General features: G+C 34.9%; 1 protein-coding gene across 1 annotated transcript in view; it reads left to right on the top strand.

Moving 5' to 3' along the window:
- DRD3 (dopamine receptor D3) overlaps positions 1-4,325 on the top strand; it is a 70,549-nt gene extending 66,224 nt beyond the window's left edge. Inside the window, exons 7-8 of the mRNA XM_051985321.1 lie at positions 1,884-2,253; positions 3,065-4,325. Coding sequence (XP_051841281.1) covers positions 1,884-2,253; positions 3,065-3,261 — 567 coding nt within the window. The 3' untranslated portion in view covers positions 3,262-4,325. The remainder of the gene's footprint in view (positions 1-1,883; positions 2,254-3,064) is intronic.
- The last annotated feature ends 16,250 nt before the right edge of the window (positions 4,326-20,575 follow it).

Here is a 20,575-nt window from a genome sequence, read left to right as displayed (position 1 = left end):
TCTTTTTCCTTATCTTTTTAACAACCTCATCCATATTTCTTTTTTCCCTCCCAACTCTGTCCTTCCTTGAAAACATTCATTCATTAGCCTTGTAACAAATGCGCATAAGATTTGCAACATATAAGATATGTAAGTCCACATGGGTTATCTAAATGTGTAAAGATGCAATTCACAGGTGGCATAAATTGGAATCCAGCCATCTCTCTGTAGGGGAGATTACAATTTTTTCTTTGAAGGAAGTAGGAAAAGGGCCATGACTGAGTATTTATTCCTCTTCAGGAAGACTGTCAGACTAGACTTCTATCTACCTCAACTATTGCTGATCTGGGAGTATAAATTTGATTCAGAACAAAAGCCATTTCCTTGGTTACTCTGAAAGAGGAAAGTTGGCCTCAACTTACACAACTTAACTGTAGTTTGTTCCTTTTAAGCACTGGATACACAAAAAAACCATCAGAAAAGATGAAGGGCAATAAACCTTCCCTTTATCCAAACATACATCACACAGAAATCAGAGAAGATATACAGAATAAAATAGAATAGAAAATATATGGGAGTAAATGAGCTCTTAAGATGGGAGTGAGATGAGAATTTAGCAAATTCCTTCTCTGAAGCATCTAGAGAGAGAAGATTGAGATCAGGGACATGTTGAGGAATTTATTTCCCCTTCATATAAACAACTTCCAAAATCTTTCTCTGAAGTATCCCCCATCCTTATATCTCTTCTGAAGGAACTTGAGAAGCTCTGGCATCAACTCCATTCCTAATTGGAGTATATAGCATTGCCAAAGCATTCTTTCCACCAAATAGGGATCAAAGCCTCCTTCTACAAATATAACAGCCCAGTAGGTAGGAAACCTATCATATATGCATAGTCAAGCACAACAAACTCTCATATTTGGGACTATGCTTTGCACATAAATGGTGAACAGAAACAGAAATATAAATATTACACAATCAATACAAGTCACTACAAAATTCTCTCCTAGTCTTTGGTCATGAGAACCTCAGTCCTTTTCTTTCAAACTGCTAATGGATTATTATCATCTACCTTGTTTGTATCTTTATGTTTTTTATCACCTCCCAGCAACTTGACTGGTTTTTCTTGGGCTTCAGAAGGTAGAACTAACAGTTAGAATCATTTAAAAGTAAAATGAGACTCTTGACTTCTCATTGGACAGTCCCTCATAGCAATGTCATAGAAGGGAATCTTTTTTAGGAAAATGTTTGAGTTTGTGACCTTAAAATCTCTTCTAATTTTGGGATATGTCCATCTTATGGTTTTATGGGCTATAAAGATTGGAATTTCATATATTGAGGAGGAACAGCTCTCTAAGAATATAAGGCAGAGATATTCAGAGCCTGTAGACTTGTTATAATAGTCACCAGGTCTTTCCACTTCGGAAGATGATGGAAACATTAACTATAGAGAAAGTTCTCAGTAATGAATTTTTTTTTTCTTCCCAGTTGTGAACTTGGTTGTGAGTCTTCGAATTTTTTTTATAATCCTATGGTCTCTTTTCCAGTCCTTTCTAGACCCTAGATTCTTCCCACAGTAATTTTCATATTATAATGATTTCCTCTTCCCTATTCTCACAATGTGTAATAGTTAAAAAATTGGACTTGGGGGCAAGAGTCTTGAGTTCAAAGCCTACTGCAGATACTGACTAGCTATAACTACAGACAAGTCATTCTACCTTTTTAAGTCTCAGTTTCTTCATTTATAAAATGTTGATTCTAATAGCACCTACCTTGCAGGTTGTTGGGAAGTCTCAATGAGATAACGCATATAAAGTGTTTTCTAAACCTTAAGGAGCTATATTAAATGTGAATTATTATTTTCATTATCACTTTTATCATTTATTCATTTTCCTTCCTCGCAGGAACCTACTGAAGAAAAAGAATACCCCCCTGGCTGTCAAGATTCACTCTTGTCCCATCTTCAGTCCACCTCTCCAGGAAGAGTCCATTCATCTGAGAAACTACTGGCAGCATTGGAATTGAAACGCTACTATAGCTTCTGCCAGGATGCCCCTTTGCCAAAGCCAGGACACCCAGAAGAGGAAGGAGAAGTAAAAGGAGATGGGAGGACTCTGGGAGGGCTCAGCCCCACCATGGCCCCCAAACTGGGCTTAGAAGTTCGTAAACTCAGCAATGGCAGAATGATGACTTCCCTGAGACTGAGTTCCCAGCAGCCCCGTAGTGTTCCACTTCGAGAAAAAAAAGCAACCCAGATGCTGGCTATTGTCCTGGGTGAGTTGCATGGGAATGGCATTTGCCAGAAGGTAGAAATTCTGCATCATAAAGATATAGGTCCTGGGTATTACTGAGGATTAATGAAAACCATTGTCCCTTCAGTTGTTCACTACCAAGCCAAAAACCACTGAATCTGGCCTCAATAAATGTGAGTTCAAATCATGATAATTATGTGCTCTTAACCTCTTAACTTAGCCACTTAACCATTGATCTCATCTTCCTTGTCTTTCTTTATAAACTGAGGATAATATTTGAAACCTATCTCCCAGATAAAACAAAATAAGGTGCACTTTGCAAATAATAAAGTGTTATGTTCAAGTGATGAGATGATAATAACTCACATGAATATATCTCTCTAAAATTTAGAAAACACTTTATGTATCTATGTTATATGTCTATAAGTATATTGATTGATTGATTGGTTTGATAATGGAAGCAGTGTAGTCTAGTAGAAAGAGCCCTTGCTCTTTGGGTTCAAATTCCACCTTTGATGCTTGCTAGCCATGTGATGTAGAGCAAGTGATTTAACTTTCCTGGATTTCAGTCTCTCATTTGTAAAATGAGAGGATTGGAGAAGATGGTCTCTAAAATCTCTTAACAATGATAAATCTTTGAATCTATGGTGATTATAATGCTTCAAAGAGATATCAAGAACTATTAAAGAGACATCTGGGAACCAAAAAGTTGGGGAGGGACAGAAGGTTGAAAAGCTTCAAGAGTTTAGTTCTCCTATACCATTTTGATACATACTGGGGCAAAGTGTGAAATGAAACCTCTAACTTTTTTACTTTCTCCATTTGAAATCTAGGGGCTTTCATTGTCTGCTGGCTGCCTTTCTTCTTGACGCATATTCTCAATACTCACTGCCAGACCTGCCATGTGCCCCCAGAGCTCTACAGCGCCACCACATGGCTGGGTTATGTGAACAGCGCTCTCAACCCTGTGATCTACACCACCTTCAATGTAGAGTTCCGCAGAGCTTTCCTCAAAATCCTGTCCTGCTAAAAGCAGGAGAGAAGAGTCTCTACCTTCATTGATTTCTTTTGGTCCTTCCAGGGACAATGAGGAGCATAACTCCATGGGAGCAGTCAGAAGCCTTTAGCTACACTCCAGGATTTCATCTGCCAGGATGCTTGACATCCTTGTATTATACTGCATCTTCTCAACTTCAGTAGTTCAAGTCTTAAGTCCATCCTTCACAGAAATGCCCAAGTAATCTTCTTAATGTGACACACTGATTACAGGATTTCTATACTCAAACCTTCAGGCCTCCCCATTGCTTTTGGAAACCATTTAAACTCCTTATCCTGCTATTTAAGGCTCTCTACAATTCGGCTCCAGTCTGCCTTTCCAGTCTTGTCTGATATTTTCTGCTTCACAAGCTGTAAGTTTTAGACAAATGAGACTATTTTCTATTCCTTGTTCTTCTCTTGCTCTCTTCTAGTGCCATTTCTTTGCCCATGCTTTCCTCTTATCTCTGGGATGGACTACTCTCCTTCTCATCTCTGCCTATTAAAGTATTTCCCTTTTTTCAAGACACAACTCAAATGGTCTTTCTTTGCTGGATCTCCCTTTCCTCAAATTTTCTCAAAGCCTTTAGTCTAGCTCTCTCCTTTGACCTTATCACATTATACACTGTATCATATTTATTGGTCTATATGTCAGATAATCTTGTAATCTTGTAATGAGATAATATGTTTATAAAGCATTTAGCATACAATCTAATATATACAGTAGGTCTTAATAAATTCTTGTTTTTTTATGCTTCTCCCCCATTATATTGTAAACTCCCTTTAGCTAGGGATTCCTATCCTACTGTATTTATTGATCTATATGTCTGATATTCTTGTAATCTAGTCATAAATTGTAAATTCCCTGAAAGTAAGGATTTCTATCCTATCCTATTTGCCTAAATGCCTGTTATTCCCTCCCCATAATTGTAATTCCTCCCAATCTGTATTAATTTATAGAATCCTAGAAGCTAAGGACTATGTTGTTGTTGTTTTTTCATTTCTGAATTCTCAAACTTGGCACATAGTAAGTGTTTAATAAATGTTTGTCAAATTGAAGATTTAGGATCTCTTAAGAGGGCAAGAGACAGAAAATCACATAAATTATTCCATAACGATTCACTGCTCCACATTTCTAGTGAAATCTAAGAATACTCAAACTATTTTTTGAATAACTGGAGAGGATATGAGTGACAAACAATAATTCTCAAAGAAGTGGCTAATACTAAATGCTAAACAAAAAGCAATCTGAAGCATAATTGGTCAGAGGGTAAAAAAATATCATTCATATTGAACCATTAATTCTTGAAATCTCAGCCAGTGGCCTCAGTCAGGTTAATGTTATACAGTATATTCAGGACTAACTCCATGGAGGAAATTTTCATCACCTAGTAATAAAAATAGGAAAGCCTTTCTGTCTAAGAGCATATGATCCCCGTAGGAGAGTGATAGCATGAGTAATGGTCACATTCTGGACACAGAGACTCAGAAGTTATTTTATGTGAGTAATAAGACCATAGATTTAGACTTTCAAAGAACCCTAGACACTAAGTATTCAAACGTTCTCATTATACAAATGAGAAAACCGAGACCCTTGGAAGTTAAAATATGTGGTTCAAGGTCACAGAAGTGGTAAGTGACAGAGGCCATATTTGAAACCAGTTTTTCTGGTTTTATATTCTACTGATATTTCTCCAAGGAAGCAAGAGCTATCTTGGGATTCAATTCTAATTCTATGGCCAATACCATAGCCAAAACCTGCTGATACCCAACTTTTGCCAACTCTGCTGAGATAATAAAGCAGGTTGGAAGATGCCCTTTAGGTTTGCTCCCTTGACCACCAGGACAGATGAGTGTCACTAAGTACCAGCCAGATGAACATTATACAATATACTTTGCACTAACACCATAGTGGGAATGATTCTTCCTTCATCATTTTGTATGGCTATTGGCCCTAGTGACTCTTAAATCTCAACTCAGCGTCAGTGTCCAAGTTTTTCTCTAGCCCAAGACTACATAAACAATTCTCTAAGTATAAAGATGGGGCAGCTAGGTGGTGGAGTGAATAGTGCTGGATTTGGACTAAAGAAGACTCATTTCTCTGAATTCAAATCTGGTCTCAGACACTTACTAGCTGTATGACCCTGGGCAAGGCACTTAACCCTGTTTGCCTCAGTTCCTCATCTGTAAAATGAGTTGGAGAAGGAAATGGCAAAGCATTCTTGTATATTTGCTAAGGAAACCCCAAGTAGGGGTCAAAAAGATTCAGATACAACTAAAATGATTGAACAACAAAAAAGCATAAAGGTGAAACAAAGGCAGCAAGTGATAACCCATTGTTGGCTCAAATGACTTTATTAAATCTATAAGTAATCATGGTCCATCAATGGCACATCAAAAACAAGTGATCTGAGGACCTCATATGTAGAGTGTTTTATGCCATCTCTAGATTTAGGAGGCCTCCAGAACCCTCAAGTTTATTATAGCAATGGGTCTCCTAATCTGGGTCAAGGTGAACTATCCCTAGGCTATGTTTTGACCTAGTTCTTTTAGAATCCCTGAAGGGCCATGACTTTTACTTCTCTGGGTTTCTGAAAAGAATGCCAGCTGTAAAGAGGAAGAAGAATAGTGTCATGCTGGTAAATGTTTAATAACTGACTTTCAAAAAAATGCACACAAAATATTCTTTAAAGTCCAATCTGCATTATTAACATTTTCTCCAATACTTTTAAAAGTCTAAACAATTAACAAAATAATGAGTCTATGCCTGATTTGTAGCATTTGCTGATTTCCAAGGTGTAAATGCTCTCACTGAAAATTTAACACTCATCTCAAGTTGGCATGAGTTAGCTCCAGCACATACCTTGAGAGTAAGGATTTAGAGGCTTGGTCATTGGCAACTAAAAGTAGCCTGACATAGAAATATTAGATAGATAGATAGATAGATAGACAGACAGACAGACATATATGAGAGAGAGAAAGGGGGTAGAGGGAAACAGAGAAGAAGGGAAGGAGGGGAAGAGACAGAGAGAGAGGTGGGGGTCAGGTATTGTATTAAGTACTGGGTTTACAAACACAAACAAACAAAAAAAAAAAAGACAACACCTCTCAAGAAGCTTACATTATAATAGGAGAAACAACACATAAAGAAGGTCAGCAAAGTGTGATGGAGTGGAGTGGAAAGGGAAAGTGAGTGTAAGGCTGCTGGTAAGGAGGTGGGATTAGGAGTAATGTGAGAGGAGAGGATGTGGATGTCCTGAGCACTCAATGAAATAATGATTCCAAACAGATACAAGAATAGGGATCAGGAAAAAATAAATCTCCAAGGTGAAAAAAATAAAAAAAAGTGTTGGACTTGAGGTCCAGTTAATATGGCTTTAAATCCTGCCTCTGATATTTCCTATTTACCTGTTCCCTGGGCAAGTTAATTGATGTTTTCAGTGCCCCAGGCAAGTATCTATCTAAAAATAAAAGTAGAGCAAGTGTTGTTTGTCTTTATTGCTAGAAGGAATTTTCTTACTGAGAGTTTCCTACATCAGTGAAATCACAGGTCCAGAATCTTCCCTCTCCCAAAATACTGGAAGCATCTAGTTCACAGGGTTGTGAGGCTCAAATGATAAAATTTATGTAAAGTGCTCTGAAAACTTTAAAAGGTCACATTAATGTCAGTTATTTGTATATGTCCTCCAGCTTTCCAAGGTAGCTGACTTCAGTAGCAGACTTTCTTTCCTGAGGCTTTTTTTTGGATTATTCAAGATAGCCTGCAAAGGCAAGAGACAGTTTTTTCATGCATCCCCATTCTCTCCTACATCACGGTACACTGCCTAGATTATCTGTTCACAAGGGTCTTATTTTTCATTGAGTCACTGTTTTCATTCTTCTCTTTGGAGCTTATTTCATCCCAGCTCCCCTTGCATTTTGTACTCCAGTATTTGCCTAAAATAGGTTTCTCAGAGAGTTGCAGTTTTTCCCAGGCAAAGCACCTTGTTTTCAGCCTTTGTAGTAGTCCCTAAGACCTGATGACTTTCATTATTTTAGGGTTGTCATAGAGAGGATCTTTGTGCCATTTAAAAATTTATAATTCTTGAATTTTAATAACTTGGAGCACATTAGAATCAATTTGTAATTATCCCTTCAAACAACATTTTAAGGGCATTTTTTTCCTTGCCATTTATCTTCTTGCCTACTATTGTCATTTTTTTATCTACAACAATATTTGAAAAAAAAAGTAGTGTGTGTAATTGTGATACAATTGTGTCAGATTTTAATAAAAAGAACAAATTTGTTTTTAAAATATCATCTATAAATTGCTTCTAGCAGGTCTTTAGGCATTCAAGTGAACTTAACAAGCATTTATTAAGCACCCACTATGGACAATATACTGTGTTAGGCCCTGGGGTCATGAAGATGAAAAACAATGTCTACCTTTCAAGTAGTTAGTGATGGAACTTAATATAACCACACACACACAAAAAAAATGGCATCAATACTATGTAATGGCCAAAAGAAAGCTTCAAAGCGCTTTAAGAAAATCTGAGGAAAGACAATGGGGGTGGAGAAAAGGATAAAGGATAATTAAATAGAGGCAAGGTTAGAACTGTGATTAGGAATGGTTAAAAAAATAATTTGAGGATTGAGGGTTTCAGTACCAAGGACAGTTCACTTCATCTATAGTTGACCTAGGAAAAAAGCATAGCCTCTTCCCCAGAGATTCTGCACATTGTCTAGATAGAATGTTAGGTAGATGGTGTGTCCTGGGAAAGAGTTATCATTGCAATGGAACCTTGGAAGTGCTGATCCAGAAGGTAGTGACGTTAGGGGTTAAAGAGTGGCAGAAGCTACAGAAGGTAGCAAGGCTAGGGATAGTGAAGTCAGATGATAAGAGAATGAAGTCAAACCCCTGGGATAAATGCTTCATTCATTTCATGATACTTACCACTCTGGGAACACCCAGTTTGGGTCTTTAATGAAAAAAATCTCACATAGTTGTGAGTATGGAGTAAGTATATGTTAGGCATGAGAAACATTCCATGGAATGTATGGGGATGTAAAATGATAGGATAAGATAGGGAATCAGCTAGTATTGAAGTCTGGTTTGACAAGAATATAGAATGTGTAAAGAGTAATATTGCAAAATAAGCTGAAAAAGTAATTTGGAATCATATAATGGGAGGCTCTAGACACTAGGCTAAAGGATTTATTTTTATTTTATTGGCAAAAGGAAGTATCTTTAAAGGATGTTGAGCAAGGAAGTGATATGATCATACCTTTATATTAGAAAAATTATTCTGGATGTTGTTTATCATAAACCAGAGAGCAAAAAGCCTAGAGACAGTGAGAACAGTTAGGAGTCCATTATGATAGTTTAAAGGAGAGGTGATAAGAGTATAAAGCAAGATGATTCCAGTGAGAATAGAGATGATGGAATGTATTTAGAAAAACTACAGAGATAAAAGAGCCAGGACCTGGCAACTAGTTTTATGTTGAAGATGAAAGAGAAAGAAAAATCAAGTGTAACTCTGAGTATGAGAGACCAGAAAGATAGTGGTGCCATGAAAGATATAAGTAAATTACAAGAAGGGGCAGGTTTGGGGGTGGGGAGGGAAGAAAACTATGAATCCATAATAATAAAATTGGAAAATTATAAAAACCTCAGCAGTCATCTAGGCCAAATTATACCCAAAAGGGTATGATTCTTCACTATAACATACTTGTATTGAGCATCCAGCCTCTGTCTGAAGATCTCCAAGGAAAGAAAACTCAGCACCTCTTAAGGTAACCCATTAAATTTTTGGTTAACTATTGTAGTCATTATTAAAATTTTTTTCATGGATATGTAGAGCTTGAAACAATGGGAAAACAATGAAATAGATAAACCATTGGTAAACATGATTTGAAAAGAAAGGAAAGACCCCAAAATACCAGTATGAAGGATATACCACTAATGAAAATTAAATTAAAGCATCTATTGAGAATTATTTTGTCCAATTACATACCAATACATTTAAAAATTCAAGTAAAATGAAAGAATACTTACAAAAATATAAACTATCTATATTAATAGAAGAGGAAATAGAATGTCTAAATAAATCTATTTTAGAAAAAGAAATTGAACAGGTAATAAATGAACTTATTTTTAAAAAGGCTTCAGGAAAAGTGAATTTTGTTAAACATTTAAACTTCAACTAATTCCAATATTAAAACAGATTATTTGGAATAATAGGCAAAGGTATCCTACCAAACTCCTTTTTTGAAACAAATATGGTACTGAACTCTAAACCAGGAAGAGCAAAAACAGGGTAACAAAACTATAGAACAATTTCACTAATGAATATAGATTCAAAAATATTAAAGAAAATACTAGCTGAGAGATTATATCAATACATCACAAAGGTTATATATTATGACCAAGTAGGATTTATATCAGAAATGATTTAACATAAGGAAAACTATTAACATAATTGACTGTCAATAATAAAGATAACAATGATTATATGACTATAAATAGATGCAGAAAAAGCTTTTGAGGAAACACAACACTCATTCACATAAAAAAAAATTGAAATCATAGGTATAAATGGATTTTTCCTTACAATGATAAGAAGCATCTACCTAAGACCATCAGCAAGCATTATCTGTAATGGAGATAAACTGGAAGTCTTCCAATAAGATCAATTGTGAAACAAGGATGCCTACTATTCACCAGTATTATTCAGTATTATTAGAAAAGCTAGTAATAGCAATAAAAAAAGAAAAAGAAATTTAAGAAATCAGCATGGGTAATGGGATGATAATACTATCTCTTTTGTGTATCATTTTTATAATATAATTGGAAAATGTTAAAGATTCAGCTAAAAGTCATCTGAAACAATTAATAATTTTAGTAAAGTATCAGGATAAATTTAGTAAATTAGCAGCATTTGTATATATCACCAACAAAACCCTGCAAGAAAAGATAGTGAGAAATACTATATTTAAAATTACCATAGATAGCATAAAATACCTGGGAATATACCTGCTAAGACAAACCTAGGAACTACATGAAGATAATTATAAAACAATTTCTATATAAATAAATTCAGATTTCAACAATTTGAGAGGTGTTAATTATTCATTGGTAGGCAGAGTCAATGTAACAAAAATAACAAGATTACTTAATATGCAATGCCATCTTAATTCAATTACTAATTTTTTTAGATTAAGCTAGAAAAAAATAGAATTCATTTGAAAAATAAAAGGTCAAGAACATCAAAGAAATTAATGAATAAATATATATATACATATATACACATACATAATATATGAGATATCAAATAAATTAGAAGCACATGGACTGTATTGCCTATAAGATTTATGGTTAGGAAAAGAATTTATGAATGAACAAGAAGTAGAGAGCATTTGAGACATAAAATGCATAATTTCAATTACAATGAATTTAAAATGGAGTTGTACAAATAAAACCATGTATCCAAGATTAGAAGAAAAGCAGAAAATTTGAAGTAGAAGACTTTATAGACAGTTTTTCAGATAAAAGTTTCATATCACAATTGCATGTAGAATTCTGTCGAATTTATAAGAATGTGAGTCATTCCCCAATTGACAAATGATTAAAGTATATGAACAGGAAGTTTTGGGAAAAAGAAATCAAAGATATAGATAGACAGATAGACAGATAGATATAGATACTCATATAAAATAGTCTAAATCATTATTGATTAGAGAAATGCAAAGTAAAACAACTTGGAGATACTATCACATACCTATCAGAATGGGTAAAAGAAAGAAGGAAGTAAAGATCAATATTGGAGAAGATGTGGAAAAATTGGGACACTAATGCACCATTAGTGGAATTGTAAACTGACCCTAAAAGTTATAAAATAGTGCATACACTTTGACCCAGAAAATCACTGTTAGGTCTGTCCTTCAAGATGATCACAGAAAAAGAAAAAGAACTTGTTTGTTCTAAAATATCTTTAGCTATTTTTGTTGTAGTGACAAAAAACTGAGAATAGAGGGAATGTCTATCAATTGGGGAATGACTAAAATAATTGTGGTATATTATTGTGATGGAATGTGTTATAAGATGGATGTGCTATAAGAAATTATGAGCAGATTAGTTTTAGAAAACCATGGGAAGACTTGTATGAAATAATGAACTGAATCAAGAGAACATTATATAGTATACAGTAATAATATTTGAAGAATAACTGTGGAGGACAAAATTATTCTGAGCAGTAAAAACACTCAAATCAACTATAGAGGACCTATGAAGAAAGATATTATAGATATACAGAAAAAAAAGCTGATAAATAAAAGTATTCATAGTTTTACATTACAATACACCCTCTCCTTATCTTATCCTAGATGATGTCCTGGATATAAAGTTGTTCTGGGAACTTAAGGAAACCTCACAATTTTCCACATCATAAGGATAAGATTTGAATGAATAGTACTACTTTTTTAAAGTTTTGCAAAGAGGTCCTATTATACATGTGACCATTGCTAGAAATGTTATACTGTTTTATAGAGGAAAGGTAAGGGCAAAGGCTTCTTTTTCTTGGGACTCCAGAAGTTTTTTTGAATCATAGTAATATGCATGATATCAACTATATCAAAAAGTTATCCATTGCAGGACCAGAAGGTCCTGATGTAGCTGACCTGTCTTCTATTTGGGACTATACTCCCCAAGACATCACTTCCTACATTCTCTCTTACAAAATTTCACCAAATTATAGAAATCCAAACTAGATTTGCTCCTGTCTTTCCATCCCAGGAAGAATGATATGTTGAATGGATTTGGTTTTTACATTGATTTACACTTGGATGTTTGGATCAGAAATCTCAGAAGGCTTAAGGCAGTCAAATATGTTCTTCTGAATACCTGGCATTAGCATTGAACAGAAAGGCGAGGATGTAAATAGATGAATGGTTGGATGGAAGGATGAATAGATAGATGGATGAATAGATAGGATGGATTAAAAATTGTTTCCTTCTGGAGTCCCTGACTCCCAATCCTTCATTCCAATAAGTAATATAGACTGACAACAGAAAACTGAAAAAACTTGAATTTGAATCAACATACAGAGAGCACAGAGGGGGTGACAGGCAATTAACCTGATTCCTCCTTCCTGCTGCTGCTCTCCCCATCATTTCAGGAAGGGAAGTAGTTACCATGGCTACCTCCTACCACAATGGTATAATGAAAATAATACTACCATCAGTTAAGCACTGATAGTGCCCACTGGCAGTAGCATAAGTAGAAAAGTGGGAGGAAAGGAGGGAGGAGAAGAGGGATGGAGGGAAGAAAAGAGGAAGGAAAGATAGAGAGGGAAGGAAAAAAGGAAGGAGGGTAGAAGAGAGAAAGGGAAGGAGAGAGAAAGGGAAGGAGGGAGAAAGGAAAGGAGTGGGGGGGGAGGAAAAAAGGGATGGAAGAAGGGAGGGAAGAAGGAAGGAAGGAAAGAAGGAAAGAAGGGAAGGAGGGAGGGAAGAAGCAAGGAAGGAAGAAAGGGAAGGAAGAAAAATAATATTTATATATTCATAAAGGAAATTCCATAATACTGACATTAAAAGGATATAAATTAGTGTGACCAGAGGAAAATGGAATTATTTCTACATCTGTGTGGTTCCTACTTAGAGGAGAAAAGTGTCAGGTTTAGAGTCAGAAAAAATTATGTTTGAATCCCTGTGTATGTTACCAACTATCTGTATGACTTGGGGGAAGCAATCTCATCTATTTTGGCTTTAGTTTTCTCATCTGTAAGGTGAGGGTATCAAAGGAAATGTTTCCTAAGTTATCTTACAACTTTAGAGCCTATGAAGCAAAATTTATTTTTTCTCTTATCTACCAAAGGCACTTTAGGCAGGATTCCCTAAATGAGACAATAATGCAATGAACTTAATGCAAAATAAGAGTTAGACACTAAGATGTTCTTCCTAAGTTCTGTTGAAATAGGCTTGTACTCTTGTAAAACCAGATAAATCAGCAAAGATGACAATTTGGTCAATAACATTTACTAAGATCCTACTATGTGAAAATTTAGGCACTAAAGACAAATAGACAAAATCAAATCCTCCCTATTCTCAAGAGCTACTTTTCAATTGAAAACATACAATATATACATACTTATTTAGAGAGGGTGATAACCACAAGAGGGAATCAGGGAAGGTTTTGTAGAGAAAATGACCCTGGAGCTGAGCCTTGAAAGATTCTGAAAAGCAGAGATAAAATGAAAGAGAAGAGGGAGAATGTCACCTAGAAAACACCTATATTAAGGGCTAGAAAATGGATAATGATTCAGGAGATGGAGAAGTAGATAGATTGGAGATCTAGTTAAAAAAAAAAAAACAGTATCATGGAAGAGTATGGAGAAAAGGCAATAAAGATATACACAAATATATACAAGATAAATACAAAGAAAATAAATACAAAATGAATAAATGCAATGAAGTTTGATAATCTAGCTATTGAAGAATCAGGAAACCCTTCATGTAGAAGGTGGTACTTGAAGGGAGAGTTTCTATGAGACAGAGGAAAACGGGGATATACTTTATTAGGTATGGAGGACATAGAATGTCTTGTGTAAGGAAACGATATTGTAGAGTATGAGAGGAGAGAGCCTTGTACTGTGAGACTAAAAAGATAGATTGGGGACAAGTTGTGAAGAGCTTTAAAAGCTAAATAGGAGAGTTTCTATATGATTCTGTGGGTAACAGAGTGCCACTTGAGTTGACAGAGTAAGGGAATAAAAAAGTCAGATCTTCCTTGGAGGAAAATCATCTTGGCAGCAGTGTGGAGGATAGACTAAAGAGGAGACACACTTGAGGCACACACCAAATAAGAGGGTGTTGTAGAAGACTAGTTGATAAGTATTTGAACTAAAGTGGTAACTGTGTGTGTAAAGAGAAAACAGAAACTAGAGATGTGGAGGTGTTGAAATTTGGCAACTGATTAGATATAGAATTAAGAGAGAGGGAGAAGTCCAGGATAAATTCTATTACAAATCCAAGAGACTGGGAGAATGGTAGTGCCTTCACTAGAAACAGGGAAGTTTGGAAGAGTATTAGTGTTTCTTGAAGAAAGATAATGAGCTTTGTTTTAAATATATAGAGCTCTGGTGTATGCAGTTAGAAATATCCAATAGCCATTGATCATGAGAGATTATCCATCAAGAGATTTATTTAAATGTACTATATGCCAGGCAATGTGTTCATTGTTTTTTGAGATGGAGTTCATTGATCTAAACTTTAAAAATTATAGTACTTTGAAACGAGACTAATTAATTTCATTCAAAAAAGCTATAATAGCAATTCAGAACATTTTTGGTAGTTGTGGTAACATTTAATTCTGATCATACAAAAGATTAAAATCAAAGAGTTGCTACTAAGATGAATACTTTCAAAATCATATAGTTATATCATGTGCATAATTGTTTATTTTATTTTGACAAATATTGTTCTTTTCTTTTTCATTCTGAACTTCAAATACCATATAAAATGAGTCTGTACACACAGTATAAAGAAGACTGTACATGAAACTGGAGATCTTGGGCAGACATAGTTTGTTTTTCTTTTAAATGTATAATGAATTCAACAGGTAACTTTCAAAACCATTCTACTTATGATTCTTTTTATTGCAATGGTAAGTTATGCTTATAGTTTTCCTTATATTGAAGCAGTCCTGCATTACTAATATAAATTCAGGATGATCATAGTGTATGATCTTTTTAAATATTGCTGTAATGTCCTTTATAGTATTTTATTTTAAAAATTTGTGTCAATATTCATTTGGGAAATTGGTCAATAATTTTCTTTTCCTGTTTTTGTTCTCCCTGGTTTAGATATCAGCACCATATTTGTATCATTGAAGAAATTTGGTAGTACTCCTTTTTAATCTTTTTTTCCCAAAGTTTACATAATATTGGAATTAATTATTGTTTGAATATTGGGTATAATTCTCTTGTAAATCCATCTGGTCTTGCTTTGGTTTCCCCACCCCACCCCCCAAGGGGGTTCATTGAACAATTGACTCGTTCAATTTTTTTTCTAAGATAGGGTTATTTAAATAGTCTATTTCCTCTTCTGTTAATCTGGGCAATTTCTGTTTTTTTTTTTTTTTTTGGTAAATATTCATCTATTTCATTTAGATTGTTACTTTTATTGGATAGAGTTGAGCAAAATAACTCCTAATATTTGCTTTAATTTCATCTTCATTGGTTATACGTTCCATCCTTTTCATTTTTTGCTTCTTGTTTGTGATTCTTTCTAGCTTTTCTCATGTTCTTTTCTGTGCATTTTCTTTTAGAAGATGCTTCAATGATCTAATAATTTCTTTTTACAAACAAGAAAATGGAATTTTTTTAAAAAGTTATCCTTTTTTGACATAAACATTTAAAAAACAGACTAGTGGCAGTTTGTTAAAAGAAAATAAAGTATAATCTACATATTGAAGTTCTGAAATACTTAGAACACTGAGAGAAACATAACTCATCTGCATACAAGCATATCGAATTGTATGCATAAGCTTTTATTGGGCTAAACTGTGAAACTGGCAAAACTTATCTTTACTCTCCCTTCTAACTTATTTAGTTTTACTAAAGTCCTCCCACCCACCCTATTCTCTCAGTGTCTCACAATTTGCCTGTACATATCCCATTCCAACTATTCCCCATCTTAATGTAGTTTGAGCAAAGCATAGGTTTACAACATTCAGTCCAGGAGGAAAATCATCTCCAAGACAGAACATAGCACAAGCTTAGAGTTATGTGGGGAGAGAGAGAAAGAGACAGACAAAAACAGAGAGAGACAGAGAGACAGAGACGGAAAGACACAGACACAAAGAAAGAGAGAGAGAAAAAGAGAGAGAGAGAGAGAGAGAGAGAGAGAGAGAGAAATAGGAGCGAGAGAGAGACAGAGACAGAAACAGACAGAGAAAGAGAAGGGAGACAGTCAGAGTGGATGAATGGAAACAGGTCAAGGTCCCAACTGAATGTCCAGTTGAAGGAGGTATCAGAATTGGTGATTCTTATAGGATGTTTTATCTGGTAAGAGTAGGACCAGGCACTAGGGGGAGTGAGCAGGGATCCTGGACCTGGATAGAGATTAAGGTTAGAGAGTCATGCTAATTCATGTCAGGGGCAGAGTTGGGGAGGGAAGTAGGGATGCGTGAAGAATTGGCAGCTAGATAATTTTCAAATGGAGAGAGGGGTTGTGGTGGGCTGGTAAATGTAGAACAATCATTTCTGCTCACATACACACATAAAATGTTATTGAGGACACACTTTTATATTTAATTCAAATCATTAACATTTTCTCCATCACTTTTTTGAGTCTATACAATCAACAAATCAATAAATCAAATCCTGATTTGTAGCTTTTGACAGGTTCTGAGGCTGTTTATATTCCCTCCATTCCCAAGGTTTCACTTCTCTAGGCAAAACACCCCATGTTCCTTTAATCAACTCTCATTTGACATGATTTCTTAGCATCTTGGTTTTTCTATTGGATTCCAACTGGAATTATGACAAGACCAAATTATGTTAATAAAATATTTTCTGGATATAAAAAATATAAGATGTCTTCCCAAAACATCAATAAATGCAGCTGTGAATACAAAACTCTTAGCTTTGTGACTTTGGGTAAATTATTTAATCTCTCTAGGCCTGAATTTCCTCACTGTGAAATGGGAATGATAATAGTACCAATTTCTCAGGATTATTGTAAGAATCAGAGGAAATAATATATGTAAAGCTCTGTAAGAAATGATTCATTAAGATCTCTATTCCAATCAGTATTAATCACTTTGGTATTTTATATGAATCATACAGGGATAATTAGATTAGATAGATCTTTATACTAGGCCTTTCTAATGAGTCTCAAATATTAATGTAATGTTCACTACTTGTGGAGCAATTATGATGTTCACTTGTGCAACTACAAGAATGCTGACAAAGATAGCTCCAACTTGTTTTACTCAAATTTCCCATCATGGATGGGATATCTTGATTTTTTTGAAAGTCCTACAACTTATTTTGTATCTCTCAACCACTCTCTTTTGCCCAATAGGAGCCGTTGATTATCTTATGATCATTTAGTCAATGAAGATGTCCCATACTTCACCACCCTGTGACCCTCCCTACTATTAATCATTTTTGACCCTCAAGAGGTCAAGATCTGTCATCCAATGAGATTCTGTATTTACCATGCTTCTTTTGTATATTTAGAAGCAAATCCAATAAAAACAAGGTCCTGGGAATTAGGGGATTAGAGGAAGATCTGAGTTCTTTTGTGTATTTAGGTAGCAAACCCAATAAAAACAAGGTCCTGGGAATCAGGGGATTAGAGGAAGATCTGAGGTCTTTTGTATATTTAGGTAGCAAACCCAATAAAAACAAGGTCCTGGGAATCAGGGGATTAGAGGAAGATCTGAGGTTTACTTCATTAAAGAGCATCATGAACTCTTTAATAAAGTACCATTGGTGCAGAGCTCTGACTTAGTTTCTTTTATTGTAGATTTGACATTTTAAAATCCCACAAATCTTTGCAAATGTAAAAGAACTATATAAATCCGAGTTATTATTACTATTATCATTATGGAAGATGAGAGTAGGATTATTTTGTTTTCTTTCCTTAGATTTTTTCCTCCCTAGATTTTTGTCCTTGTAACCTCAAGTTTCTAGGTCAGTAGCTTGCACATAGTAGGCACTATCCTATAGGATCCTAATCCTATGAATTAATCAATTAAATGATTAATTCAATTGAATGCAGATCTGTGAGACAAACTGTCTTCTTCCACTAAAATAATCTCCATCTAGTTTAGCACAAACTAGGCATTGATTCACATCTTATACCATATACCAAGATAAGGTCGAAATGGGTTCATAATCTAGACATAAAGAATGATATTATAAACAAATTAGAAGAACATAGGATAATTTACCTTTCAGATTTGTGAAGGAGGAAGGAATTTGTGACCAAAAAAGAACTAGAGATCATTATTGATCACAAAATAGATAATTTTGATTATATTAAGTTAAAAAGTTTTTGTAAAAACACAATTAGTGCAGAAAATATTAGAAGAGAAGCAATAATCTGGGAAAATATTTTTACATCCAAAAGATCTGATAAAGTCTTCATTTCTAAACTATATAGAAGAAGGGGCAGCTAGGTGGCACAGTGGATTGAGCACCAGCCCTAAAGTCAGGAGGACCTGAGTTCAAATGTGATGTCAGATACTTAACCCTTCCTAACTATGTGACCTGAGCAAGTCACTTAACCCCAATTGTCTCATAAATAAATGAATGAATGAATAAAATATATAGAGAATTGATCCAAATTCATAATTGTTCAAGCCATTCTCCAATTGATAAATGGTCACAGGATATGAACAGACAATTTTCAGATGAAGAAATTGAAATTATTTATAGTCACATGAAAAGATGCTCCAAATCACTATTGATCCAAGAAATGCAAATTAAGACAACTCTGAGATATTACTACACACCTATCAGATTGGCTAAGATAACAGGAAAAGATAACAACAAATATTGGAGGGGATGTGGGAAAAGTGGGACCCTGCAGTGTTTTTACTGGGATTATATCTTAAAAGAGACCTTAAAGGGGAGGGAAAGGGACCCACATGTGCAAAAATGTTTGTGGCAGTCCTTTTTGTAGTGGCAAGAAACTGGAAACTGAGTGGTTTGCCCATCAGTTGGAGAATGGCTGAATAAATTATGGTATATGAATGTTATGGAATATTATTGTTCTGTAAGAAAAGATCAGCAGGATGATTTCAGAAAGGCCTGGAGAGACTCATATGAACTGATGCTAAGTGAAATGAGCAGAACGAGGAGATCATTATACACGGCAACAAGAAGACTATACGATGATCAATTCTGATGACTCTCTTCAACAATGAAATGATTCAAACCAGTTCCACTTGTTCAGTGATGAAGAGAGCCATCTATACCCAGAGAGAGGACTGTGGGAACTGATTGTGGAACACAACATAGGATTCTTACTCTCTCTCTTGTTATTTGCTTGCATTTTGTTTTCTTTTTTCAGTTTTTCTTTTCCTTCTTGATCTGATTTTTCTTGTGCAGCAAGATAACTGTATAAATATGCATATATATAATGGATTTAACATGTATTTCAACATGTTTAACATATATTGGACTACCTGCCAACCAAGGGGAATTGGGGGGAAGGAGGGGAAAATTTGGAACAAAAGGTTTTGCAAGGGTCAATATTGGAAAAGTTACCCATGCATAAGCTTTGTAAATTAAAAAAAAAAAAAGTTTCCATCTGAGGAGGATGGATTAATCACATTTCCATTTAGCTAGATAAATCAAGAAAAGACCAGAGGTGGTCATAGAAGAGAGACAGAAGAAAGAGAGTGAATATTCAGAGGAGACAGATGATTTCTGTGGAGAGAAGAGAGATGAGAACCTGTAAGGGAATTAAAAGGGAGGGAGTTGGGATAAAGGGCACAAATTCTTCAATACGATGAATTATTCTGTGATAGTAGAGAGATAGTTATCCAATTTCTGAGGAGTGAGAAATTGGGAAAGGGGGGTGACTTTTGTATCAGAAAGAATAATGACTTCATTAGATGAGGGCTTCAGTTATAATTCAATTTTAGGAGATAAAAAATATCATTGTTAGGGTAGAAAAGGGAAATTCAATTCATTTCAACAAACATTTTTAAGCACCTACCAAAGATATACAGACCACTGGCTAGGGCCTGAAGGAGATACCCAATCCAGATAGGACTTGAATTTTAACTATACTCTAAGAAACTTAAAAAATATCAATGGATGGTAAAGAGGAATTTCTTATTTTTAAAGAATAAAGGAAAGAAAGAATAGTTGGTTCCCCCTTTATTTTCATTTCACCCTCTAGTAGGAATTCCAAAGTTCTCCAATTTTCATTCTGAAGTCATGTGACAGTCAGAAGTATAGAGGGAATTGGGTCAGAGAGAAGTTAATGGAAAAAGATCAAAGAAGAAATAATTTTTTTAAGGAGAAACCAAAAAATAGTTGTCTGTATTTATAGTCTCTCTGAGGTCACTTTAGGAGAAAAGACAAGGACCCAATGAATAGCAGAAGTGTGACACATTCACTTTGCAGAAACACTTAGAATGCCAAGAAAGAAATCCATAATGATCAAAATTTTAGCATTCTCCAAGGGAATCTTACTGCCTGTTTTAATGTGGTCTTCTAAAAGACTGCTTATTTTAAGCAATTTTCTGATTATTTTTCTTGAGAAATAAGCCAGAGAAAATAGCTTTCTATTCTGTTCCACAAACAAAATGA

Source organism: Antechinus flavipes, chromosome 3, assembly GCF_016432865.1.
Source record: "Antechinus flavipes isolate AdamAnt ecotype Samford, QLD, Australia chromosome 3, AdamAnt_v2, whole genome shotgun sequence".
Classification (NCBI taxonomy): Eukaryota; Metazoa; Chordata; class Mammalia; order Dasyuromorphia; family Dasyuridae; genus Antechinus; species Antechinus flavipes.
This window is presented reverse-complemented; position numbering and strand designations above follow the sequence as displayed.